Genomic DNA, 26,003 nt, shown 5'->3' on the forward strand with positions numbered 1-26,003 from the left:
CTGTCACGTGCTCAAAACTCAGAAAGTCTCGTCATAGTGAGCAGTCAGACATGATTTTTGCTAAATGTCCAAGTGGATACATGCTCTTACCGCATTTTAAAGTTTAGACAGGTCTCAGGTGAGATACAGTATTGGGGTTTCACACACAACACGAGAAGACTGGTACCTCAACAGGTTGCGTGAGAAATCTCTATAGTATGTACAAACACCAGTAGTTCTTCCCTCACCCCCCCCCCCCCCCCCCCCACTAAACAAGTGTGACAAGAAATGAGCTTCTGAGAACCTTCTTTACTTAACCGTGATAAACCTAAATGTAAATAGTTTTAAACACTTCTCACTGTATACACTCCTGCTAGACAACTCCGCTCCTCTTCTGATAGCCGCACCCTAGTCATCCCACACACAAAATCAAAAGCATATGGACAACGCACTTTTGCATTTTGCGCATCTACTCAATGGAACTCTCTCCCCTCTCACATTCGCCACTCTCAGTCAGTACAGTCATTCAAGCGAGCACTCAAAACTCACCTCTTCCAGAAACACAACTCCTAAAGTCGCAACATTTTGCCATCCTGTTCTGTAACGGTTCCATCTCTATTCAGCTTGTTATTTTTGTCTTTTGTTTTAAATTATTATAAATATAATTTTTCACTGCAGTAGTCCTTTAACTTTAACCCTTAGCTGTAAGCTAGATATGCACAAGTCATGTCGGTGCCACATAATGCTGACACACATGTTCCTGTGCATAGTTTATGGATAACGTGTAGTTGGGAAGTTAAGAGTAGAAATATTTAGTGTTGGGGGTGGGTAGGGAGGGGGTGGGTATGGTTTACTTTGAGCAAGTCGGTTTCAGTTTTAATAAACAATTCTAGAGAATTGTGTATCTTATATTTGAGTCTTTCGTGTTTTAGACATTGATGCATTTAATAGTTTTAACGAGTTGCCTTTTGTTTTATCATTCTGGTGTTTATCTAGATGTGCTGTGTATCTTATAAGAAGTTCTTAAAAGTTCGAAGTTATTTTAGCATATAGGTTTTTTATGGTCTTAACAGTTAAACATGTATTACGTTATCATTAAGATTCATGCTTTGTTAGCACTAAGCAGTTGTTTTAATCAGTCTGGTTTTTCTCTTGTTTTCATCTTATGAACATTCTAAATGTTAGACTAACTTATTGTCTTGTACAGAATAACAACTGTGTGAATGGTGCTATACGGAATGAAAGAGTGTGACATGAAGTTCTTGTACATCATTGTAAAGAGTGTGAATGACGTTTTAGTTTAGATGTCAAGCGCTTAGAGCAAGCCTTTTTAACGAAAGTTTTTGATTTAGCGCTATATAAATGTTCTTATTATTATTATTATTATCCTGTAAAATTAGAAAGTAAACAAAAATAAAACAGTCCCGAATGACCAGATAGTTTGGAGGGACATAAAAGAAAAATATTACCAACGCCCACCCACCCCCATCCCAACCCACCCACCCCACACCCCATCCATTACCCACACACACCCCCCCACACACACACACACCCCCTAGTATCCCTACCTGACCCCCCTCGACGTCCTCTCACCCCACTAAAGCCCCCACCCCTCTCTGATCAACACCAGTTGAGCCGGCCCCTGAGGGAAGAGCTTATAGTTATAGGGTTAAAAGTAGAGCCACTGGAGAATGTACCAAGTCTATGTCCTATCATCACTATTCAGACAGTAAATAAACGTACTATCTCTGCTAAACATCATAAAATGTAGCTCAGAGGCTCTGACTTTTTCCCTCTAACTATAACTATTATGCATTAAATTGATCTTGGTATTGTATTTATGTTCGATTAAGCTTTTTCATCGTTTTTTTGTTTTTTTATTAAAAATTCGATGTGGTGCCAAAAGAAAAATGTCCATGTTTGTCCAAAATGAAAATGGAGTTTAAAAGTTTTGTTATCTTATCTTATCTTAAACAACGTGCTGAAAAGTGTGTATTTTTAAAATAGCACAAGCAGAGACAACCAACACAATTATTTACTTAAAGAAAAGAAATCGTTCAGTAGCTGACTGGGTGGTAGTTGATCATGCAATGTTTATCTGAATGCGGTCGATCAACGCGGGGTTTACTGACAATATGATATGACAATACAAGCGTTTCACAGCGTTCAATGTCATCAACTCCATTACTAACTGGCGTCCATAAAATTCGCAACTACCCAACGTTTACGATCCCTCAAAGACGAAATAAAAATACGAGTTGGACTAACTGTTGTCATTCCATGTCATTGACATTGCCATTCCCGTAGAATGAGTTGATTTGTTATTTGCTAGCCAACCAACTCTCTGTGTCCTTCTTGCGGTCACTTTTTCGCCGTTAGTGGTTTGGTCTGTCCGGTCAGTGTTTACTCCGTACACCTCATCGTCAAGGCAGAAGGTAAGAGAGAGGGAGAGAGAGAGAGAGAGAGAGAGAGAGAGAGAGAGAGAGAGAGAGAGAGAGAGAGAGAGAGCATGTGTAAGAGACTGAGGTAGAATATGTGTGTGTGTTTGTTTGTTTGCTTAACGCCCAGCCGACCACGAAGGGCCATATCAGGGCGGTGCTGCTTTGACATATAACGTGCGCCAGTGTGTGTGTGCGCGTGTGTGTGTGTCAGTGTGTGTGCGCGTGTGTGTGTGTGTGTGTGTGTTATTAGGACACATCATGCGGAAGTAATTGACAAATGTTCAATTTTTTTATATATTTTTTTCCGTTTTTGGAATCATTCTTGAAATGCAAAAAGGAAGAGACAAAATATTTTGTCAAAAGTTTCCGATGTTTCCGAAACGTAACTTGTTTCACAACCAGCATTTATTGTCAGCAACATTAACATTCGATTCTATTTATAGGCTTGTTCTGTGTTTGATTAAAACTTCCTCATGCCTGAAACTATTCAACAGCAAAGAATAAGTACATGACTGAACAGTGAGACTAGGAGTAGTACATAACATCTTCATCTTGACCTCTGAATATTACATTCTTCATGAACAAAATGCACGGGAGGTAGGTCTCAAGTTCGTAAAATGTATTTTCTCTTGAAGACAAAATACGTATGCAAAGAGAGCCAAGACTTAATACGTATTGGTGTCTAAATCTGGGGCGGGGATGTAGCTCAGTCGGTAGCGCGCTGGATTTGTATCCAGTTGGCCGCTGTCAGCGTGAGTTCGTCCCCACGTTCGGCGAGAGATTTATTTCTCAGAGTCAACATTGTGTGCAGACTCTCCTCGCCGGTGTCCGAACACCCCCGTGTGTACACGCAAGCACAAGACCAAGTGCGCACGAAAAAGATCCTGTAATCCATGTCAGAGTTCGGTGGGTTATAGAAACACGAAAATACCCAGCATGCTTCCTCCGAAAGCGGCGTATGGCTGCCTAAATGGCGAGGTAAAAACTGTCATACACGTGGGAGTGTACGTGGGAGTTTCAACCCACGAACGCAGAAGAAGAAGAAGAAGGTGTCTAAATCTAAACAACAGAGTGACTGTGGGTGAGATGAACAAAGTTTTAAAAAAATAAATAAATACTGTACTCACCAATACAAGGACAGCACACACAATACTGAATCAAATTTTCGCTTATAATTATTAGCTTCTTCAGGACTATTAAACAAACAAATAAACACGAAGGAACACAAAAAGCCAAAGCAACACGGAACGTAATAGGTATGAAAAGAAGATGGAGGGGAAACAAAAAAGGGAAGAAACTCTAGGAAAAGAAACAAATTACAGGGGAGAGAATTAAGTGGTTAGAACTTTTGCTTATTGTTGGCTCACGTAAGTGTAGCCTATGCGATGATAAACTTTGTCTGTCTGTGCGTGTGTGTGTGTGTGTGTGTGTGTGTGTGTGATAGAAACTTTAACATTTCCGAGTCTATGGATAAAGCTCGCATAAGAAGATTACGTCTCGGTCAAAAATGTTTGACGTGTGTGATAGAAACTTTAACATTTGAAGACGTCACATTATGACGTAAGAGGGTTAGACGTCACGCAAAGGAATTACTGAAAGTCTCGGTCATTGTTATTGTGAGCGGGCCGAGACTAGTTGGCAGATCCAGTGTCTCGCTTTCTTGCACAGTTTCACCTATGCTTACTGTGTGTGTGTGTGTGTGTGTATGTGTGACGGAGTGATTGAGTTTGTGTTACTGTTTGTCGATTTCTTACGTGAGCCTTGAAGGCTTCGCCTCTTGTTTTCATTTGTGTTATTTTTTTTTTTGGTTAGTCCTGAAAAAGCTTATATCAGCGAACATTGATTTAGTCATGTGTGTGCTGTCCTTGTATTGGTGAGTCAGAATTGTTTTGTTTTTTTAACTACATATTGTTGTGTGCCAAATCAAGTCGTCTATTTTTGACCCATTTGAAGTTAAGTATCCAGAGGAAACGACAAAAAATGTCCAGAAAAAACGTTTGTCTCGGCCACTTCGTCGTATAGGCAGTGGGAAACAAATCGTAAGGTCACCGCCATGCTGTGCATGTATCGGTATCGTATCTCATTATTGAAGGCACTTTTTTTCCCCCGTGTAAATGATCGTGGGATTTGTTTGCTGAATCAATACGACACGAGACAGCTATGTCAGTTCTTTTCACTGCACAGGAAGCAGCCATGATATTGAGTTTTGGTATACAATACAATACAATACAATACAATAACTTTAATAATCTCTAAAAGAGAAATTACATTGCTGAGCGTTTGTGTCCGTAATAATAACATACATAAAACATTCAAAATAAACATTTGTTCTTTGTCCTGAGAAAATATAGCACATTGGTTATCACATAACTTATATTAAAAATAAATTAACATGCATTCACCATCAACAATGCACAAAAGAAAGTCAGCACCTTGCCGGTTATCACATATTGTCTAAGATTAAGAGAGTAGAATTCAAAACAAAATCAACAATACTGAAACAATACAGAACACTGACCCCGTGCATCAGAGCGACAACACCAGCATCTACCGCCCCACCTGAGAATTGAAGATGTGAATTGCAGATGGAATGAACGAATTTCTGTAGCGTGTGGATCTTGCGGTTGGTTGTCTGAATCTGTTGCTCCTGTCTGTCCGTCTACTGTCAAATTCCGGTCTGAGTGGGTGCGAGTCGTCGGCCAAAATCTTCTGTACCTTGTCAGTCAGTCGTCGTTCATGTGTTGATGTGAAATTGTCCTGCTTCCTCCCAACCACCCCACTTGCTTTCCTGATGAATTTATCTAATCTATCCCTGTCTTGCTTGTTGATGTTGCCACCCCAACACACGGAGCCAAAGTACAACACACTATTGCACGTTGAAGTGTAAAACATCTGAAGGATTTCTTGTCTGATGTTAAAAGACCTGAGTTTTCTCAAAAAGTACAGGCGAGAGTGGAGTTTCTTCACAAGGGCATCAGAGTTTGGTTTCCATGTCAACTTATTGTCTATAATCACCCCCAAATACTTATACTGCTCTACCTTCTCTACGACCTCCCCCTTGATCACTATCTCCCTGTGTACATGTTCCCCCCTCCTGTTGTCCATTATCATTTCCTTTGTCTTCCCCACATTAAGCTCTAAATAGTTGTTTTCACACCACCCCACAAACTCTGTAGTCAGAGTCGTCGTCAACAGTCAGCAGTCCGGTCAGTCCAGTGTCGTCAGCAAACTTGGTTATGGGGCAGGAGTCACTAGAACTTCTGAAATATGCTGTGTAGAGAGAAAAAAGAAAAGGTGAGAGTACTGTGCCTTGTGGTGCCCCTGTGTTTGTGCAGATTGTGTCTGAAACTGATTGCCCCCCCACCCTAACATACTGTGGCCTGTTTGTCAGGTAGTCCATAACCCAGAGGATGGTGGCTGCTGGGACATTCATGCTAAAAAGCTTCTCCGCCATTAAATGAGGCTGTATAGTATTAAAAGCGCTGGAAAAATCAAAGAACATCAAGCGAATATAAGAGCCAGGCTTTTCTAAATGAGAGTAGATCTTGTTTAAAACATTCAACACAGCATCATCAACACTCCTGTTTTTCCTGTATGCAAACTGACATGGATCAATAAAATCTTTCACACAATCACTCAATTTGAACAAAACAACTCTCTCAAAGACTTTCATACAAACAGAAGTAAGTGCCACAGGTCTCAGGTCATTCATGGTTATCACAGTCTTTTTCTTTGGCACAGGAACAATGCATGAAGTTTTCCATAGGGCCGGTACCCTGCTAGCACCAAGCGACATGTTAAAAATGACTGAAAAAATATAACTAAGTTGCTCTGCACATAGTTTTAAAACTTTGGGCATCATCCCATCTGGTCCCCCCGCCTTGCTAGCATTAACATTCTTCAGCCCCCTCTCCACCTCTTCTTCCGTCACCACTATTGGGGAATCCCCTTCCGTAAGCCCACTATCACTGGTCAACCTGTCCCGCATTGCCTTCCTTTCCCCGCTGAAGTCATGCTTATCGAAGCGTGCATAGAACTGGTTGAGATCATTTGCATCTGACTGCGTAGCGTTGCTTTTTTCCTTACTCCCACCCTTCTTCCCCTTGTAGCCACTCATGACATTCAACCCCTCCCATGCCTTCTTCATGTTGTTCCCCGTGAAATTTCCCTCTACCTTCCTCTTAAACTCTTCCTTCCCCCTCCTTATCGAACTCTGGACCTCCCTCTGAACCTCCCTCATGTTACAATTCCCTTCTCTAAAAGCTTTCTTCTTCTTATTCAGCACATCTTTGATATCTTTCGTGACCCAGGGCTTTGTATTGCTGTACACCTTCACTGTTTTCTTCGGCACAACATTGTCCACACAAAAAGACACATAATCGGTTACGCATTCTGTCAGTTCATCAACATCACGGGACGAGTCCACAAATACTGTCCAATCAGTGCAATCGAGGCACCCTCTAAGAAGATGTGAACAAGTGTAAGAATGTGTTTGCCCCAAGTAAAAGCCGGGACATATAATTATTCGGTGATGTACGTGATCGTGCGCACGAGTAGTTTAAAGGCTGACATATAGTCCTATTTAATTAGCTTAATTACTTCCAGGGCTTTTCCCATCGTTGCGGGGGTGTATAAATTAAGCTTCCTGCAAAGTTTTAGGTTTGAAGTCCTTACCAATTACGAGAAATAATTAATTCTTTATTGCTATGTTTAGCAACAGTTCTCCTGGACTTGGGCTATTTTTAGACCGTCAACACAGACAGTACAGCTTCGTCAATCCCCGCGTGAAGGAAATCGCTCACCTTCCACGTGCAAAACGTAGTGATATTGACACGCCAGAGTAGCGCGGTAGCGTATTGTGCTAAGCAGGAAAGCGCGCTTTTCTGTATTCTTGTTAACTTCGCAATTTCCGGAAAACATCCACTTTCACTTTGAGACTGTTCTGTTTACATTCGACACTATCAACACCACTTTGCAATACTGAAATAATTTGTTTCTGTGTTCGAAAGCTACAGCCAATCGTTATTATATCCCCTTAGCTACAGTTTTATAACATTATTGGCACATGTAAACAATTAGTAATTGAATTACACATTAACATGCTTCCATTTGAAACTTCGGGGTCTTCATCGGGGATTTCGCTCCGTCGGGCTTCAATTAGACTTTGGGAGGGCGTCAATCCCCGATGAAGACCGAGAAGTTTCAAATGGAAGCATGTTAATGTTATTGTAATTCAATCTGACGACGATCTCTTTCCTGCTTTCATGCGGTTGTAAACAGACAGAATTGGTTCTGTTCTGTTCACACACTACTTTCAGTCCACCTACATGCAAGGGTCAAGTCCCAAGAAATATGTCTGTATTCCTATCGTATCACTCTGCTCCTGTTTTGTTTTCTTTCACACACATTTTCCCTTCTTTTTTGACGGGTTTCTGGACAGCAAACTCCAAAACAAATTCTTTTCATCACAAAAGCGATCGTAGTCCGGAAGAATTCATGCATCAACTTACGTCACGTATTCGACGTCATCACTTCGCATACCTTATGGTCTCGGTATTTCGTTGGCCTTCATATTTCCTACTTATAAAATGACCCTCAAAGCTAACCGAGACTAGTTGAGGCTGTATCAATGCGCCTCGCCAGCAGGTTGTTAATAGATTTTTTAGCGAGTGGTTATCGACAATTAATGACCGGTAATTTTTAATGAGTTGGGGCATTCTGACCAATCACAGGATCTGTTTCATTAAAACGCAAACTTGATTGAATTACAATATGAATTAATTAATGAACGCTACGTATATGGCCGCCTTTAAGTATCTTTAACTGTACTGCTGGGGCATACAATGCAATGATGAGGATGAAAGTCGCGTACGTGTTCCTTCCAATGCTTGTTATTCTCTCAGGTGAAAGGAGATTCTGCATAACTCTCACTTACTCTATTACACATGTCGTATGCATGTACTTCAATTCAATTCAATTCAATTCAATAAAACTATATTGTCTGAATATAACATACAGAAATGTTTCTTTTGGCTCGTGTATAACATCACATAAAAACACACTCTCAGAACACATATGCACATAAAAGTACACATCAATACACACATAACCCAACTTCCCTTTGTTTCTCAGATCGTACAATGCAATGTTTTTGCCGAGGACAAGTTCATTAGTCAAACAACAGTAAATAATAAGAAATTCCTCCGAGGTAGGAAAAACACCCCCGTTGGTCAAAGGGAAATAACCATTCTGACTGCCACCAACTGAGAAGGTTATTTCCCTTTGACCATTAATATGTCCCTCTATAAGTCCTTGTAGAATCTTAATCCACCAATAACTCCCTAACCGTGTGTTTGACTGGTCCCAATTTTTGTATGGACCGTCTCAGGAATGTATAGAACCTGTTCACCAAGTTTGGTGACGATCGGTCCGTTCATTCTTGAGATCTATATGCGAACACAAACAAACAAACACATCGACCGAATCCTATACACACCCCTATACCGGGGGTGTAATAAATGCAGTGGTATTGCAACGTCTTTGACGCGCGGTACGACCGAATATAGGTGTACTTCGATCACCCATTGCCTGGCATTCTATTCCCTAGTAATCGCTTTGTCAGTTTTACCACCGACGTTGATCCTTGGTCAACAAATTGAAAAGCACACCGACAATCTTTGACGTGCGACAGTTCGCAAAAACATGCCTAACAATGGTGTAACCCTCTTACCGCTGTTTGCTCCTCAAACAAAAGCATACCGACCCAACTGTCGATTCCGGGTGTGTGGGGGGGTCTTACACACACACACACACACAGAGACACACACCCACACCCCCCCCCCCCCCTGTCATTCCTCCTGCAAAGACACACATTAACACATTATCAATCAATATGAAGCTTATATAGCGCGTATTCCGTTGGTACAGTTCTAAGCGCTTATTTTCTTATTACAAGTCAAAAAGCATAGATGTAACATCACTGAGTAAAATGCTTAGGTATCAATTTCATATAGACTAACCGTGTACGCCATTGCATTGTCAGACGTGACTCTGACAGTCAGCTTATCATGAGGATTTCATCTAAGTTTGAAACAGAAGACCTGCAGTATGTAGAAGAAAGACTGTTGCAAGCTGAACAATAACAATAACAACAATAACAATTTATTGTTCATTAAAATGAATACATTACCATGGAAAATTGTCTTCGACACGTCTAGCCTGCCTGTCAACGATTATAAAATACACAACGGGATAGGAACCACAAGGACTGTCAGGACACAAGGACATCACGAGAGAATATTTCAATCACGCATGGTGATTGATACCAACTGTTAAAGGCACAGTCAGCCTCCCGTAAACCATCACAGACACTGTCAGGCTTTTACACACAGTACAAACACCCTTTCGTTTAAACAATCACCGCTTGAGGACATTCTAGGTGCCCTACGTAAAGAGCGAGCAATTTTCAAAGAATTTATTTTTGCGTGGCCAGCCGGATTGTCTGATCAGACAATCGGACGGCGCGATTTGGCGCTAGACCAAACTTTTAAAATCTAAATAAAAACAAGAGGCGAAGCCTTCAAGGCTCCCGTAAGAAATCGACAAACAGTAACACAAACTCAATCACTCCGTCACATACACACACACACACAGTAAGCATAGGTGACACGGTGCAAGAGTGGGAGACGCTAGATCTAGATCTGTCTGTCTGTAGCCTACTTACGGGGACACGACTGCCAGATCGACACTGCGCTTTCGACAGCGCTTCCTCGCGCAGACACTGAAAACACGCTGTGCAGATCAACCTGTAGGAAATCTCCTTTGGTATTTTCTTTATCTATTTTTCTGGAGCCGCTACGAAACCGAACAATGTGAAATCGTCTTCCCCGAATCGGCGAATGCAGCTCGGTTAGAACTGAAAAGTGAATCTATACCACAATCCTTCACGCGATCTGACCTAACCTTGACCCCTGACCTGGTCTACATACCACACACAACACAAACCAGTCACCTGTTTTTACCCCCCCCCCCCCAAAAAAAAAAAACCCACCACCGTTTTCTTTGGATACACACTTTAACTACATACGTGTCGACGAAATGTTGTTCATTGCTTCAATACTTTGAAGCTGTTGCTTGGATAATAACCCGGTAAAATTAGTATTTCGGTGTTCAGTCAAATGTTAAAGTTTCTATCACACACGCACGCACAGACAGACAAAAGTTAGCATCGCATAGGCTACACTTACGTGAGCCAAAAATGGACAGCTTGTTACACAAACATTCTTAAATCATAAAAGAATTCTTTTTTCATCAAGACAAGATCAGTACAACTCGAAGTTTTGAAAGTTTAAAAAAAAAGATAGCCCGGAAGTGTGTCCCGCAAAACGTGGTTCTCGTAGCAGACGAATGTTCTGCATGTCACCAGTTTCTTTCAACGGTCAACCGCAAGGCGTCCGCCCCGTGATCGGGAGGTCGTGGGTTCGAACCCCGGCCGGGTCATACCTAAGACTTTAAAATTGGCAATCTAGTGGCTGCTCCGCCTGACGTCTGGCATTATGGGGTTAGTGCTGGGACTGGTTGGTCCGGTGTCAGAATAATGTGACTGGGTGAGACATGAAGCCTGTGCTGCGACTTCTGTCTTGTGTGGGGCGCATGTCAAAGCAGCAGTCCATTTTATATTATTTGTTCCTTCACTATGAACAAAACATTTCCATCTTAACGGACTATTCTCGTATCAGTCCAAGAAAAGTATTATTATTTCAATGGCCTCTGGTAACAAACGACTGACCGTAACAGCATCAATGCAGACTATACGTCGACCGAGAGTGTCTGTCTGCGCAGGTCAACCGTGACAGCGGTTCAATCGTTTCAGCTAGCAGTGGGAAGTTGCTTTTATTTGGTCCCGCTAACGCTTTCCGCTTTTGTGTGTTCGTTTTTTGTGTGTTCGTTTTTTGTGTGTTCGTTTTTTGTGTGTTCGTTTTTTGTGTGTTCGTTTTTTGTGTGTTCGTTTTTTGTGTGTTCGTTTTTTGTGTGTTCGCTTTTTGTGTTTTCGTTTTTTGTGTGTTCGTTTTTTGTGTGTTCGTTTTTTGTGTGTTCGTTTTTTGTGTGTTCGTTTTTTGTGTGTTCGTTTTTTGTGTGTTCGTTTTTTGTGTGTTCGTTTTTTGTGTGTTCGTTTTTTGAGTGTTCGCTTTTTGTGTGTTCGTTTTTTGGGTGTTCGCTTTTTGTGTGTTCGCTTTTTGGGTGTTCGCTTTTTGTGTGTTCGTTTTTTGGGTGTTCGCTTTTTGTGTGTTCGTTTTTTGTGTTCGTTTTTTGTGTGTTCGTTTTTTGTGTGTTCGTTTTTTGTGTGTTCGTTTTTTGTGTGTTCGTTTTTTGTGTGTTCGTTTTTTGTGTGTTCGTTTTTTGAGTGTTCGCTTTTTGTGTGTTCGTTTTTTGGGTGTTCGCTTTTTGTGTGTTCGCTTTTTGGGTGTTCGCTTTTTGTGTGTTCGTTTTTTGGGTGTTCGCTTTTTGTGTGTTCGTTTTTTGGGTGTTCGCTTTTTGTGTGTTCGCTTTTTGTGTGTTCGTTTTTTGGGTGTTCGTTTTTTGGGTGTTCGTTTTTTGTGTGTTCGTTTTTTGGGTGTTCGTTTTTTGTGTGTTCGTTTTTTGTGTGTTCGCTTTTTGTGTGTTCGTTTTTTGTGTGTTCGTTTTTTGGGTGTTCGTTTTTTGTGTGTTCGTTTTTTGAGTGTTCGCTTTTTGTGTGTTCGTTTTTTGGGTGTTCGCTTTTTGTGTGTTCGTTTTTTGGGTGTTCGTTTTTTGGGTGTTCGCTTTTTGTGTGTTCGCTTTTTGTGTGTTCGTTTTTTGGGTGTTCGTTTTTTGGGTGTTCGTTTTTTGTGTGTTCGCTTTTTGTGTGTTCGTTTTTTGTGTGTTCGTTTTTTGGGTGTTCGTTTTTTGGGTGTTCGTTTTTTGTGTGTTCGTTTTTTGGGTGTTCGTTTTTTGTGTGTTCGTTTTTTGTGTGTTCGCTTTTTGTGTGTTCGTTTTTTGTGTGTTCGTTTTTTGTGTGTTCGTTTTTTGTGTGTTCGTTTTTTGTGTGTTCGTTTTTTGGGTGTTCGTTTTTTGTGTGTTCGTTTTTTGTGTGTTCGTTTTTTGGGTGTTCGTTTTTTGTGCTGAGTGCCAGAGGTCATTGAACAACCCTCGAAAATGGAATTCACAACAATGTGAATCAGTGTCAATAACGCGTGTGCCCTCCGTTGTGTGCCAGGCATTCAACACATCGTTGGCGCATGGAGTGGATCAGGTTGCATATGAATGCTCTGGGAACTCCATTCCACTCCTGCTGGAGCCATTGCAGCAGTTGACCCAGATTGGCAGGAGGAGGGTGATGTTGCTGTACCCGACGACAAAGCTCGTCCCACATGTGCTCTATGGGGTTCAGGTCCGGGCTGTTGGCTGGCCACAGCATCCTGTTGACCCTGGCCTGCTGGATGAAGGTGTTTACAGCTGCAGAGCGATGGGGAGGTGCGTTGTTATCCTGAAGAATCGCACGAGGGCCGATCGCTTGGAGGGCTGGAACGACCAGGGGTTGCAGGATCTCATTCTGGTAGAGGACACCGGTCAAGTTTCCCACTACATGGTACAGAGGTGTCCCTAGACGTGTGCTGATCCCTCCCCAGACCATCACAGAGCCTCCGCCAAAACGCTGTCGTTCCAGAAGAGCGCCTTCTCCGAAGCGCTCTCCGCGACGCCTCCACACTCGGATGCGACCATCAGCAGGTTCCAAGCAAAAGCGGTACTCATCTGTAAACAACACCTGAGCCCACTGCTGACGTTGCCACCTCACATGTTGAGTCCACCAGGCTCGGCGAGCTGCTCTGTGATTAGAAGTCAGGGTTGTTCCTCGGACTGGACGCCTTGCACGCAAGCCAAAGTTGTGTAAGCGGTTTCGGATTGTCTGACCACTAACAAGTGTTGGTGGTAGCTTGTAGGCGTTGCCTAATGTTGTTTGCCGTAACCATTCTTTGTTGCATGGCCTGCCTCTGAATGAAGCGATCCTCTCTTTGTGTGGTGACTCTGGGCCGACCAGAACGTTGTCGCTCCTGCACTCTTCCAGTTGCGTGGAATCTCTGTTTTAGTCTGATGATGACAGGGGGAGCCACTGCAAGCCTTTTCTTCCAAAATGCAGAAGCTTTTGAGAAGTCCCACAAAGGAAAATAACTCTGCCTGCCAAACAAAATTCTAGGTCAAGACTCATTGTTCATTTGTTAATTCAAACACATTAATCTTTTAATTATTATGTCGATGTTTAATTTTTTGGCAATATTTTATTATTAGATCCGTTTTTTCAACCGATCCTTAACTTTTGTTGAAGAGTGTACATATGTTATACTAGATGAATACCCGCTTCGCCGGGTACGGCTTCGCCGGGAAGAAGTCGAGCCGAATACCCGGCTGCGCCGAGAACCCGGCTTTGCCGGGTGTACGCCGGCTTCGCCGGTGCACCGCACGAAGGAAGGGAGATAAACGCGCAAAACACTGGAGAAGAGTAATACCCGGCTTCGCCGGGACAGTGACCTTCTAAAAATAGTATAACGGGAATATGGATTGAGCGTTGTCGACAGTGACCTTCTAAAAATAGAAACGGGAATATGGATTGACGCCACACGAAGGAAGGGAGATAAACGCTGAAAACACTGGAGAATATAAGAAAGAGTTACTGGGAATGGATCCAGAAAAAAAACGTAAATCGGTTTAGCGCTGCGCGCTGAGAGCACGTGTTGAAATATCTCATCGACCAGGTTGTGTCCGGGGTGTACCTGAATATGGCCACCAAATTTGAAAGAGATCCATCGAGAACTTTGGCCGTGCATCGCGGACACACACACACACACACACACACACACACACACACACACACACACACACACACACACACACACACACACACACACACACACACACACACACACACACACACACACACACACACAGACACAAGTCGTATATATATATATATATTTGGATTACAAACAAGCTCTGAAAATTAAAAATATGAAAATTATGATTAAAATTAATTATTCGAAATCGATTTAAAAAAAATTTCATCTTATTACTTGTCGGTCCCTGATTCCAAAAACATATAGGTCATATAGATATGATATGTTTGGATTAAAAACAAACTGACTCAGTAAGCTAAAAAGAATAGACATACAGAAAAGCGTGTTATCCTGCTCAGCGCGATCACTACCGCAATATTCTGCATGGCTTGTCGATTTCACTGCCTTTGCCACGAGCGGTGGACTGACAAAACTACGAGTATGTGGTCTTGGTGAAAAAAGCAGTGCGTTCAGTTTCATTCTGTGAGTTCGACAGCTTAATAAATGTTGTTATTTCGCCTTACGCGACTTGTTGATATATGCTTTGCACAAACACACACACACACACACACACACACAAACACACACACACACACACACACACACACACACACACACACACACACACACACACACACACACACACACACACACACACATACCCAGGGAGACAAACCTCGCTCTCCGCTCTCGTTAAAACACTCATTACTTGACTGAATGTAAAACAGAAAAATTAACAATCAAAATCAAAAAACAAGAAAGGTAGATGGTTCGAACGTTTGTTATTGACACAATACATTCTATATAATTTCTATAAAAAAAAATAGAACATTTTAACAGTATTGCTGACATAATTATATTATATTATATTGTCTTTTTACTACGGTGTATGTACCTGCGATGTGTGGCCCCTCCGATGAGAGGATACCTCCCTTAAAAGGACACCTTCTGAGGTCCCTTTGTCTATTATCTCTACCAAAGTATACCTGTCATGAAAGGCCACCTGCAATGTAGGGACACTTTTTTTCTGGTCCCAAAGGTGTCCTTTCATCGCAGGTACAACAGGCACTGTACATTTTTCCAGACAACAAAAAGAGTGTACATGTATTATGAGTCTCGGTCAGCGAATACTGAGTCTCCCTACTATACCGGGGTCATGGCACCCGAGACGAAATATAAGACTTCGCAGGTCTCGGCGAACAAAACATGGTGACTCTTTGGAACGATTTAGTTCGTAAGCTTACGTCACATCGCGCAAACAATGGATGAATGACGTAGGTTCCAGACGTGACAACAATTTTCGAGACAGCACGGACTCTCGTACCGTGTTGTTCCTCGCAATCTGTGCCTTCTATTCAAAAAGACTCCTGTTGAAGTTCAGAACACGACTTTCAGACTGACTGGTTGAATTTTTTGGAATATCGCTGTCCGAAAGAACATGGTTAGTTACAGTGCTCTTCGCCTTCGATTGGCTTCAATACTATCAGTTCATGGTTAACTGTTTTGGGGACATTTTTCTCTGCAGACTCTTCGCTCAAACAAAATGAAAAAGAAATTATGCCGTACCACTCTCGCTCATACATTTAGCACCTGTGGGTTTTGATGTATAAGAGTGTTTCAGGTCACTGTATCTCGACCACAGTGGGGGAAAGGCTCCTAATATGGACCGGCTCCTAATATGGACCACCTCCTGTTCTGAAAAACGAACGGCGCTAGAGCGCTCAAAACAATTTAATTCGCTTTGTTCACCCTCTCTGGATAAGTTGCACATGTCAAAACAGTTGCAGAAACACAAACCTCAAAACCGTTAGGCTTTTTCGCTTTTTATATTTAGTCAAGTTTTGACTAAATATTTTAACATCGAGGGGGAATCGAAACGAGGGTCGTGGTGTATGTGCGTGTGTGTGTGCGTGTGTGTGTGTGTGTGTGTGTGTGTGTGTGTCTGTGTGTGTGTGTAGAGCGATTCAGACTAAACTACTGGACCGATCTTTATGAAATTTGACATGAGAGTTCCTGGGTATGAAATCCCCGAACGTTTTTTTCATTTTTTTGATAAATGTCTTTGATGACGTCATATCCGGCTTTTCGTGAAAGTTGAGGCGGCACTGTCACGCCCTCATTTTTCAACTAAATTGGTTCAAATTTTGGTCAAGTAATCTTCGACGAAGCCCGGACTTCGGTATTGCATTTCAGCTTGGTGGCTTAAAAATTAATTAATGACTTTGGTCATTAAAAATCTGAAAATTGTAAAAAAAAAAATAAACATTTATAAAACGATCCAAATTTACGTTTATCTTATTCTCCATCATTTGCTGATTCCAAAAACATATATATATGTTATATTCCGATTAAAAACAAGCTCTGAAAATTAAATATATAAAAATTATTATCAAAATTAAATTGTCGAAATCAATTTAAAAACACTTTCATCTTATTCCTTGTCGGTTTCTGATTCCAAAAACATATAGATATGATATGTTTGGAAAAAAACACGCTCAGAAAGTTAAAACAAAGAGAGGTACAGAAAAGCGTGCTATCCTTCTTAGCGCAACTACTACCCCGCTCTTCTTGTCAATTTCACTGCCTTTGCCATGAGCGGTGGACTGACGATGCTACGAGTATACGGTCTTGCTGAAAAATGGCATTGCGTTCAGTTTCACTCTGTGAGTTCGACAGCTACTTGACTAAATATTGTATTTTCGCCTTACGCGACTTGTTTTAACTTTTGGCAGCGTTCACTCTAAATTTGCCGCCTAAAACGGACTCGTTTCTGTCCACAGCCAAAGCTTTCATAACACAAAAATGGCTATATATATGACAGCTAAGACAGTATTTGTTACATTTTAACAGTGTGTACCCCGAGTTTCTACTGCAAACAAAAAATAATAGCAAAACCTCAAAGTATGTGTGAGTCCCCTAATATGGACCACCTTCAACAAATCGAAGAAAATAAAAACTAAAGGCAATTTTAATTGATTCATTAAGAAGCTTGCTGAAAATAACCTATAACTAGCCCTTAAGATTTCAAAAAAATACAACAAATAGTCTTTTTTTGTGGAAGTTGATAATTTAAGTTATTGAGACATCCCAGTGCACTAAGGGATTTATAGAGCAAATCGAGAAAATTAATTATTGAACGAAGCGCATAGCGCTGAGTTCAATAATTATTTTCGAGATTTGCTCTATAAATCCCTTAGTGCACTGGGATTGTTTCAATAACGATATTATCAGTACTGCCAGAGAAAAAAGAAGATTCAAAACGCACATTTTGCAACGCGCATTTGGATAGGCGTAACTGTGTGGTCAGGTTTGTGTCAGATCTACTTTTGTGTGGGCTGTCTCAAGTGTGTCGTGCTTTCGTCACACGCAAACTCTTGTTTTAATTTCTGTTGAGACCTCATTTAAACTCGGAGAAAGGACTGTGCTCTGAGTGATTTGCGATTCGAAACCTTCATCGAGCTTACCGTGCACAGTGTTGCCCCTTGCCAAGGTCGACGGTAAGCACATTTTCAAAATAAATGTGGCATGTTTCTCGTGTGGTATCTTCACTCATCGGGGAGTCTGGTACTAAATATGAACGGTAAGAATGCTCTGAACCCTACACGTATTATATCCCCATCGTTTTATCGTTCACATTTGCCCAACATGTTAATTTGCTGAGCGGCATTTATGTCGTCTGCTAGGCTATGGCAATCGAACCACTGCACTGAGTCTCATTTCAAAAACAAAAATTGCTCGTCACGTTGCACTGAGTCTGCACGCATGAGGCAGGCTGGTAATAAGTCTTATATATGGTAAGAACGTTCTAAACCCTACACGTTTTCGATTCCGATTGTTCTTGCCTTGAAATAATAATTCGGAAAACATTAATTTACTGAACAGATGCAGTCGTATTTTAGTGTAGTCTGCTACGTGCTGATCTAGCTGCTACGTTATCGGAATAACACTTGTTTTTTTCTGTTAGCTGCTGGGAATTGCAAGGCCGGACTACCGGGGGGTTATGGGGGTTGCGCAACCCCCCCCCCCCCCCCCCCTAGCCTAAACATGTACCTCACTTATTTTTTTTTATTTATTATTATTGTTTATTTTATGCCGTTTCATGCAATGAGCGACCATTTTCCTATCTCAGAATATGACCTACCCATCAGCTTCAGGGGGCAAAGCCCCCTGACCCCCACAAGGGGCTCTGCCCCTTGACCCCGCCAGAGGGAACATCCCCCTGGACCACCACTGGCAACCCCCCCCCCCCTCCTCTTAGCCTAGTCCGGCCCTGAATTGTATGCTAACTCATCATTTGGTAATGTGGATAATAAGAACATGGCATAATTATGAGAGGAATCTTCGCAAGTCGAAACTGAAAAATTAGACACAGCGGGTTCTATTTTTAGATCAGTGGCAACTGTGGCACAGCAATCTGTCAGAAAAAAACCACTTCTGCTTTAATTGAGAAGCAGGAAATTTATGGTCATAATCATTGGTATTGTGGAGAATATAAGCTACATGTCATTAATTAATTCTGAGGATGAGAGTACACTCTCGCTTAGGCAAAGTGCGGATGAATACGCTCTGTGGAAAAGTTAGCGCACTCCAAGAGTGCGCTAACAGTTTTAGCGCATCGCCATTAGCCAATCAACTGGTTCACATCAGTCATGTGACACCAGTAATTACTGACAATTTCACTTATTTTCACTCTGTTTTTGATAAGATTCTTCAGGTTTCCTGGTGTGCTTAAAATAATGCTCTCATCAACCCGAAACAGCTCAATCTAAAGCATATTTGAATAAGTCTGACTTGCACACTAAGTTGTATTATGTTATTTTGAAGTATAGGGGGCTTTTTACAGTGATTCGTGAAGACCGCTTCACTGGTCCATATTGGGCGCCCAGGCTCCTAATATGGACCATTTGTGATTTTGTTCTGTATTTAATTTTTGCTGAAGGTCTATCAAAGCTATTTCACTCTAATTAGGCCTAACTGTTAAACTAAGAGAGAAGGACTACCAACCACAAAATGAAACTTCTTCGCAAGAAAACAAGCCAGTTATCAGCAATAAACAAAAAGTGGTCCATATTAGGGTCCCTTCCCCTATTACCTGTTACACGTCAGAACCATCAACATCAACAAGATGATGGTAGATGTTTCATTAAAAAAAGGAGAATAATGAAGTCGTCTTAGCTATGTCCAATTCTACTTCACTTGTTTTTCGAAACTGTTCACCAGCCATAACCTGTAGGCTACATACGTTCTTAAGTCAAAGATAGATCTCTCTGATTTACTGTAATTAGACCCACAGTTACTGAATCAGTAAAAGGATCAACCAGTCAGTGTCTGGGTCGACGACTTATCTCTCTTGTTTCGTCTCTAGCAAAATGGGTTGTTCGGGCAGCAATCTAAAAACGAAGGAGAAGGCGTAAGTAAACAACAGACCGTGACTCAAGTCTGCATGCATTAGTTTGAGAGAGAGAGAAAGTGCACTCACGCATGTTTGACTCACCTGGGCAATCAGGAGAGGCTTTGTACTGAGCAATGTCAGGTCATTTGACAAAGTCAAACACGGACGACCTTCTTAAAATAAGAGAATACCAACGAGCTGGACCTTTTGTGACAAATATGGTTTATAAATACAGCTGAACATGTCTATAACGACCAACCAAGAGATCGACCAACCAAGAGATCGACCAACCAAGAGATCGACCAACCAAGAGATCGACCAAAAGGTTCGATACAGACAGGTGGTCGCTATGGAAGGGTGAATACTTTTTTTTTTAAATCAAAATAATCAACGTGGATCTTTTGGGTAGTCGTAATGGGAAGATGGTCGTTATCGAGAAGTGGTTGCCAGGGCAGGTTTGACTGTACACATAAGTCGTTGGAGGGAGGGGACGGAGTTTCCTGTATCAGTTTGATCAAACGTATAATTTCTACCTACGACTTTTCTGCCTGACTTAGTCTAGCCTATGTCTTTAAACGTTACACCGATGTTTCTCTGTTCCTATATGGATACTATTCTGAGTGTCCGACCGAAAGCATCGGTGCTGCTAAGCAGCAAGGTGTCTTTAAATTGACGACAATGCTAAAAATCTCCTTTGTAGTTGTACCTTGCTGCTCATTAGTACAGTGTTCTAGATGATCGAACGTGTAGCAAAGACCTGTACGTGTACGTGTATATATTGCGTCACCCGTGACTCACTTTTTTCTCCAATGTTCCAAATGCATACGTTGTTTTGCTCCCACCAAGACTGCAGATCTTGGCAAACGCGTGACGTAAAAACTAGATTTGATGACGTTACCCGTACACGTGCTGAAAAGTGCCACATCTAGATCTTGTCATCGATTCGAAGACAATGTAGTAGTTTTTTCTTTAAGTTTGAAAACGCCTTCCAGTTTGTTTTGTTTTGTTTTTTACAGTTAACATTCACCCCTGACCCTTGCTCCACGCCGCGCCGCCCCAAAGACACTCCCTTCCCGTGTAATCGATTCGATCCACTATATAAGATCTGCTGAGGCTTCCACATGGAATAATACCATTCCTCCCTTCAACACAACAGCTTGATGTCAAGTGTCTCCCTTTGTGTCGTATGTGTGTCAGAGGCAGTGTCTTTGGGGCGGCGTGGGGCAAGGGTCAGGTCGGGTGAATGTTAACTGTAAAAAACAAAACACAACAAACTGGATGGCGTTTTGAAACTTAAAGAAGAAACTACTACATTGTCTTCCTTTGTGTCGTGTGTGTCAGAGCCATTGTCTTTGGGGCACGGTGGGACAAGGCCGCTAGGGTCAGGGGTGAATGTTAACTGTAAAAAACAAAATAAACCAAACTGCAAGGCGTTTTGAAACTTAAAGAAACTACTACATTGCCTTCCTTTGTGTCGTGTGTGTCAGAGGCAGTGGCTTTGTGTCGTGTGTGTCAGAGGCAGTGGCTTTGTGTCGTGTGTGTCAGAGGCAGTGGCTTTGTGTCGTGTGTGTCAGAGGCAGTGGCTTTGAGGCAGGCCGTGGGGCAAGGGCCAGGGGTGAATGTTAACTGTACAAAAAACAAAATAACTGCAAGGCGTTTTGGAACCTACACGATAAAACTAGTACAGTGTCTTCCTTTGTGTCATGTGTGTGTCAAAGGCGGTGTGGGGCAAGACTAATTAGGAATGTTTACTGTAAAAAAAAATAAAAAAAATATTAAAGTTAAAAAAAAGTAAAACCAACAACAGCAAGGCGTGATGAACATTAACGACGAAACTAGTACAGTGTCTTCCTTCGTGTTGTGTGTGCTTGTGTGTGGGGTAATGGCTTTGAAGTGGCGTGGGGCAAGGATAATTTGGAATGTTTACTGTAAAAGATAAAACAAAACAACAACAAGGCGTGTAGAAACGTAAAGATGGAACTAAACTACTATGTGTGTTTTCCTTTGTGACGTGTGTGTGTGTCAGGGAGGCGGCGGCGGAGGAGAGCGACGAAGGGCATCGCGTGTTGAAACTTATAGATGAAACTACTACAATGTCTTCCTTTGTGTGGTGTGTGTGTGTGTGTGTGTGTGTGTGTGTGTGTGTGTCAGGGAGGAGGCGGCGGCGAAGGCGCAAGACATGGGTTGCGGGTCCAGCAAGGCCGTCGTGGCGGAGGAGCCCGCGCTGAACATCACTGACGAGATCAAGGCGAGTGTCAGGGAGTCCTGGGCCCTCTTCCTCCAGGCTAACGAGGACAGTCAACAAAATTACGGAATGTTCATCTTCGTCAAGTAAGTGCCACGTTTATGAGGGGAACATATGGGATGAATGTGGGCGTCATTTCTCCACTCCATTCGTGGTTACCCCAGATCGGCTAACTGGGCCCCAGAAGACATGTCCAAAATAACATGGAGCCGATATGAGGCTCACAAGCGGTGCTGGTAGGGGTACGCCCGGACAGTTAGATCACTGTCATACATAATACATGAACACAAATAGGCGAATTCCGGAAATAACTCTGTCAAGTGTTTATGGGGCTTGGAAGAGTTGCTTCCCCTCGTTTCCATAGAAACACTCACGCAGGCCTACAATGTCACGTGTAGTTTGCCTCCTCTGTAATGGAATATTCCAAGCATGGAGTTTTATAATTGCTCAAATTCTGTACCTGATTGCTCAAATTCTCTACCTGATTTGATAAAACTAAGAACCTAATCTCTCAATCAGTCTCAGATACTTCTTCATTTCCAAGCAATGTGCATGGTGTCACAAAAAAGCATGCGCTGTTATGGAACGCAACCGTGCAAAATGTAAGGAAAATGGTGCAGAAAAAGAAAAACACACGCATTTATTAGAAGAAAAACAAACGATGACTGTGAGTGTCGCTGTCAAGTATTCCGGTGATTGTCCTCTTAAATTCATGCAGTAAATGCATATGTCCACAAACCGATACACTGAACTATGGCGGCCCGACAAGGTCAAAAACAGGGTATGATACTATATTCCCTCCCTAACATCAGAACTGAAAGGAATACATTCTCGGAACGTCGTCTTTCGTCAGGCGTGATAACGAGGATCAATTCATCCCTCGCACGCTCGGGGTCGCTTCAAAACTTGCCGTGGTGATAAAGGATTGCTGGTCGTGTGAGTAACTTAAGTAAAGACTCGTACAAGTAAACGGCACGCATGCTAGCAAACAATGAACACAAGGACAAGTCAGTTGAACGCGTGAAACGGTTTAAACTCTCGGCTTATTCGAGTGATAGCAAAATCACAACAACTATGAGGAATTTTTGATATCGCCCACTTAGTGTCAACGGTTTTAATACCAAATATAGATAAAAAGTTGGAAGTTGTCTTACAACTTCAGATACAGACAACTTCATACCAAAAAAACACACCACTCAAAACATGTGGCCAAGCATTGAATATAGCCGAACTTTCACCATGATCAAATGAAATCAGCAATTGAGAATATATCTCGATCCGGATCTTCTCTGTAGTATTCTATACTAGGGTACAATAACAAACCCAAGAGGCTCTCTCGTCAAAAACGCATAGATTTAGATCAAGGGCCACTTATCAAGTTACCGGCAATAAAAACAAATCCTTGCCAAAAGCATAACAGGCACTGTCACTCTCATACTGTGAAAGAGCGATTCGGTGGTGATCACCGATAAAGGGTCTGCTGAAATCCCCGCAACAAAGAAGAGCATAGAACATACCTTCAGGTTTAATGAAAGAAAAGTATAGCTCTAAAGAATTTCTAACGTGCATATAAAGCTGTGAATATAAATTCCCCACAAGGGTAGTGTGGGAAAAAACCGTACATTACACAAATTCAAAAGATCTAAATACACACAGCCATACATTTATAGTATCTGCGCAAAGTCAAGGATCACATGAAATGAAAACGTACGTTACATAGCCTCAAAATGTCCGAACAAGACACGGATGTTCAGCTGAAAACCCATATCAGTGACGTTCCCATTTACAAGACAACGCAAAAGATGGATGCAACAAATTTGCTTTGGAAATCTCGTTGAAAAAAATATTGTTTTCAAATTTAAAACAAATCAAAGTCTCTCCGTTAAGCCTTGTCCTTAAACCGGGTGAAGTCGACTACGCAAAGACTTAAGTATGCTTCTCAAAGCTGGCCGCACGAAGCTTTATCACTGAGTGTTCGGCAGCAGCTACACGCAAATGAAACTTAGACAGAATCTGTATCAATCATTTATCTGTAGATTATGCAAAGTCATGATTTTTTTGGACACAAGTGAACAATCCTATGACAAGTTTAACAACATTTTCCGAAACATTGCGTCACATCTGGATAAATAACCGTAACGATCCAAACTTTCGCACGAAGTATCTCTAGTATGTTGGTAAAATTTTCTGAAAGTTTCAAAGCAATCCACCAAGTCATTGCTAAAATGTAGCGCTTTTTGACATGATACCCATACAAATTGACGTAAAACGTTCCGTTTTTGACTGCTCTTGCGATCGACACCTGCATCAGTAGGAAGAGCATAGCACGCGAAATACGCAAGGTAGCAAAACAAAATAATCAGTTCAGGGTAGATAATTGGTTTGACTTTCTTCTTGTATGTGAAAAGTGCAAAGTTTTGCCTATTGTGATTTTTTGTCGATTTTTCATTCGGCTCTTCCGTTTTTATCTGGTCGATTTTGAGGGTACACTTACTTGAGCGGCGGTCACGTGATCCCTGTAAAAGAAATATTTAATCCAAAAGGTGATCCTGAAGGTTACGTGAAAGGCCTTCTTTGGCATATATACAGTTTTAATTAAATGACACAGGAATGATGCCGCTGATGCCCCCAACAAAAGATTTAATACTATTAATACTCTTTAGCTAATCATCAAGAGGTTACACACACAAAAACATACGTCCTAACACAATTAGTGAGTTCGGAATGTTAGGCAAAAAGAATAATTAGTCTGTTTACGGTAACATAGGCCAAAAAAAATAGGGTCGGTAGGTCGGGATTGTTTTTTTTTTAATTTTTATAAATTGTTATTCCCCAAAAAACATATTTTTAAGTTATTTTGCCAAAAAAACAAAGACTTTTTTTTTCCCCAAATGCCAAAAAAAAAGTCTAGGGTCGCGCGAAAAAATAGGGTCGGTCGGGATACCGTAAACAGACTTTTTTTGGGGGGAGGGGGGGGCTTAGCAGTCTATCTGTTTTATTGGATTTCTGATGATGCGAGATTTGCTTGAGAAATGCAAAAACTCAGAAAATAAAGGCAGTTCGATGGGTTTTGGAAGTAGAAATGTGCTTTATTTTACAAAATCAGCTCGTATATGACATCGGTTTGGGATTTTAATGGACGATGGAGTCATTGAAGATGCAAACAAGTGCTATTTTGGGGGTAGAATATATCGACCGACACTGTAGACGAGAGGCGGTCACATGTGAGAGATGAGCGTACGCGGGGCTGCCGACCGCGAATGGGACAGCAGATTCATAATTTGTTTTGATCAGTAACATACAGTCTTTTGTTATAGAATATTTTTTTCAATCAAATCAATCATTAGAACTCTCTATCTCTATCTCTATCTCTATCTCTATCTCTATCTCTCTCTCTCTCTCTCTCTCTCTCTCTCTCTCTCTCTCTCTCTCTCTCTCTCTCAATGATAGATAAAAATCCATGATAATCTGCACTCGCCAAAAACATAAACTTTTAGAAATAACTCCGAGTCTGTCCATAAATGAGCACCCCATTGAGCAAGTAGCTGAGCACCGTTTATTCTTTCTTTATTTGGTGTTTCCGTTTTTTTCCGTTTGTATGGCCATGTTGGGTTTGATGCGTGCATGCCTGGTTTTCTCCTGTAGATGGGTGTCGGCACAGAAGGTCTGCCCGCTGTCCTCAGCCAACATGCTCCGTCTTCATGGCAGCTCAAATTTTTTATCGAGGTTCTCTCCTCTAGATCCGCCGTGTTTCGCCTAGGGGCTTTCGCTGCCTAGTTGATAGGGTCACCTCGTAGAGGGTGTGGTCATAGACCACGCACGGTCGGTCTTGGGATAGGGAAACGTTATGCTAGTCCGGAGGGATTACGCCACAATGGCCACCTCGCGAAGACCCAGGGTCCTAGACTAGGGAGGTCCAAGGGGGAGCACCGGGAGGGCTACCCCTCTACCCGCACCTCCAACACAATCCCTTCCCCTGGTAGCTTCATCCCCAAGGAGGAAACAAAGCTACCTGCAACACCCCATTTGGTGTTTAACGTCGTTTTCAACCACGAAGGTTATATTGCGACGACACCGTTTATTGGGACTAATTGTTGATA

The 26,003-nt window shown here is 41.9% G+C and overlaps 1 protein-coding gene across 3 annotated transcripts in view; it reads left to right on the forward strand.

Annotated features, from left to right (window-relative positions):
- Nucleotides 1-2,259: 2,259 nt before the first annotated feature.
- Nucleotides 2,260-26,003, forward strand: part of LOC138951932 (neuroglobin-like) — a 34,143-nt gene continuing 10,399 nt past the window's right edge. The window contains exons 1-3 of one of the 3 annotated variants that reach the window (XM_070323493.1): nucleotides 15,145-15,707; nucleotides 19,632-19,676; nucleotides 21,810-21,989. In XM_070323493.1, the coding sequence (XP_070179594.1) occupies nucleotides 19,636-19,676; nucleotides 21,810-21,989 (221 nt within the window). In that variant the 5' untranslated portion in view covers nucleotides 15,145-15,707; nucleotides 19,632-19,635. Of the gene's footprint in view, nucleotides 2,415-15,144; nucleotides 15,708-19,631; nucleotides 19,677-21,809; nucleotides 21,990-26,003 lie in introns of those variants that run through there. The other 2 variants (XM_070323495.1, XM_070323494.1) reach the window with 2 other exon arrangements.

Source organism: Littorina saxatilis, linkage group LG17 (genome assembly GCF_037325665.1).
Source record: "Littorina saxatilis isolate snail1 linkage group LG17, US_GU_Lsax_2.0, whole genome shotgun sequence".
In the NCBI taxonomy this organism is placed as follows: domain Eukaryota; kingdom Metazoa; phylum Mollusca; class Gastropoda; order Littorinimorpha; family Littorinidae; genus Littorina; species Littorina saxatilis.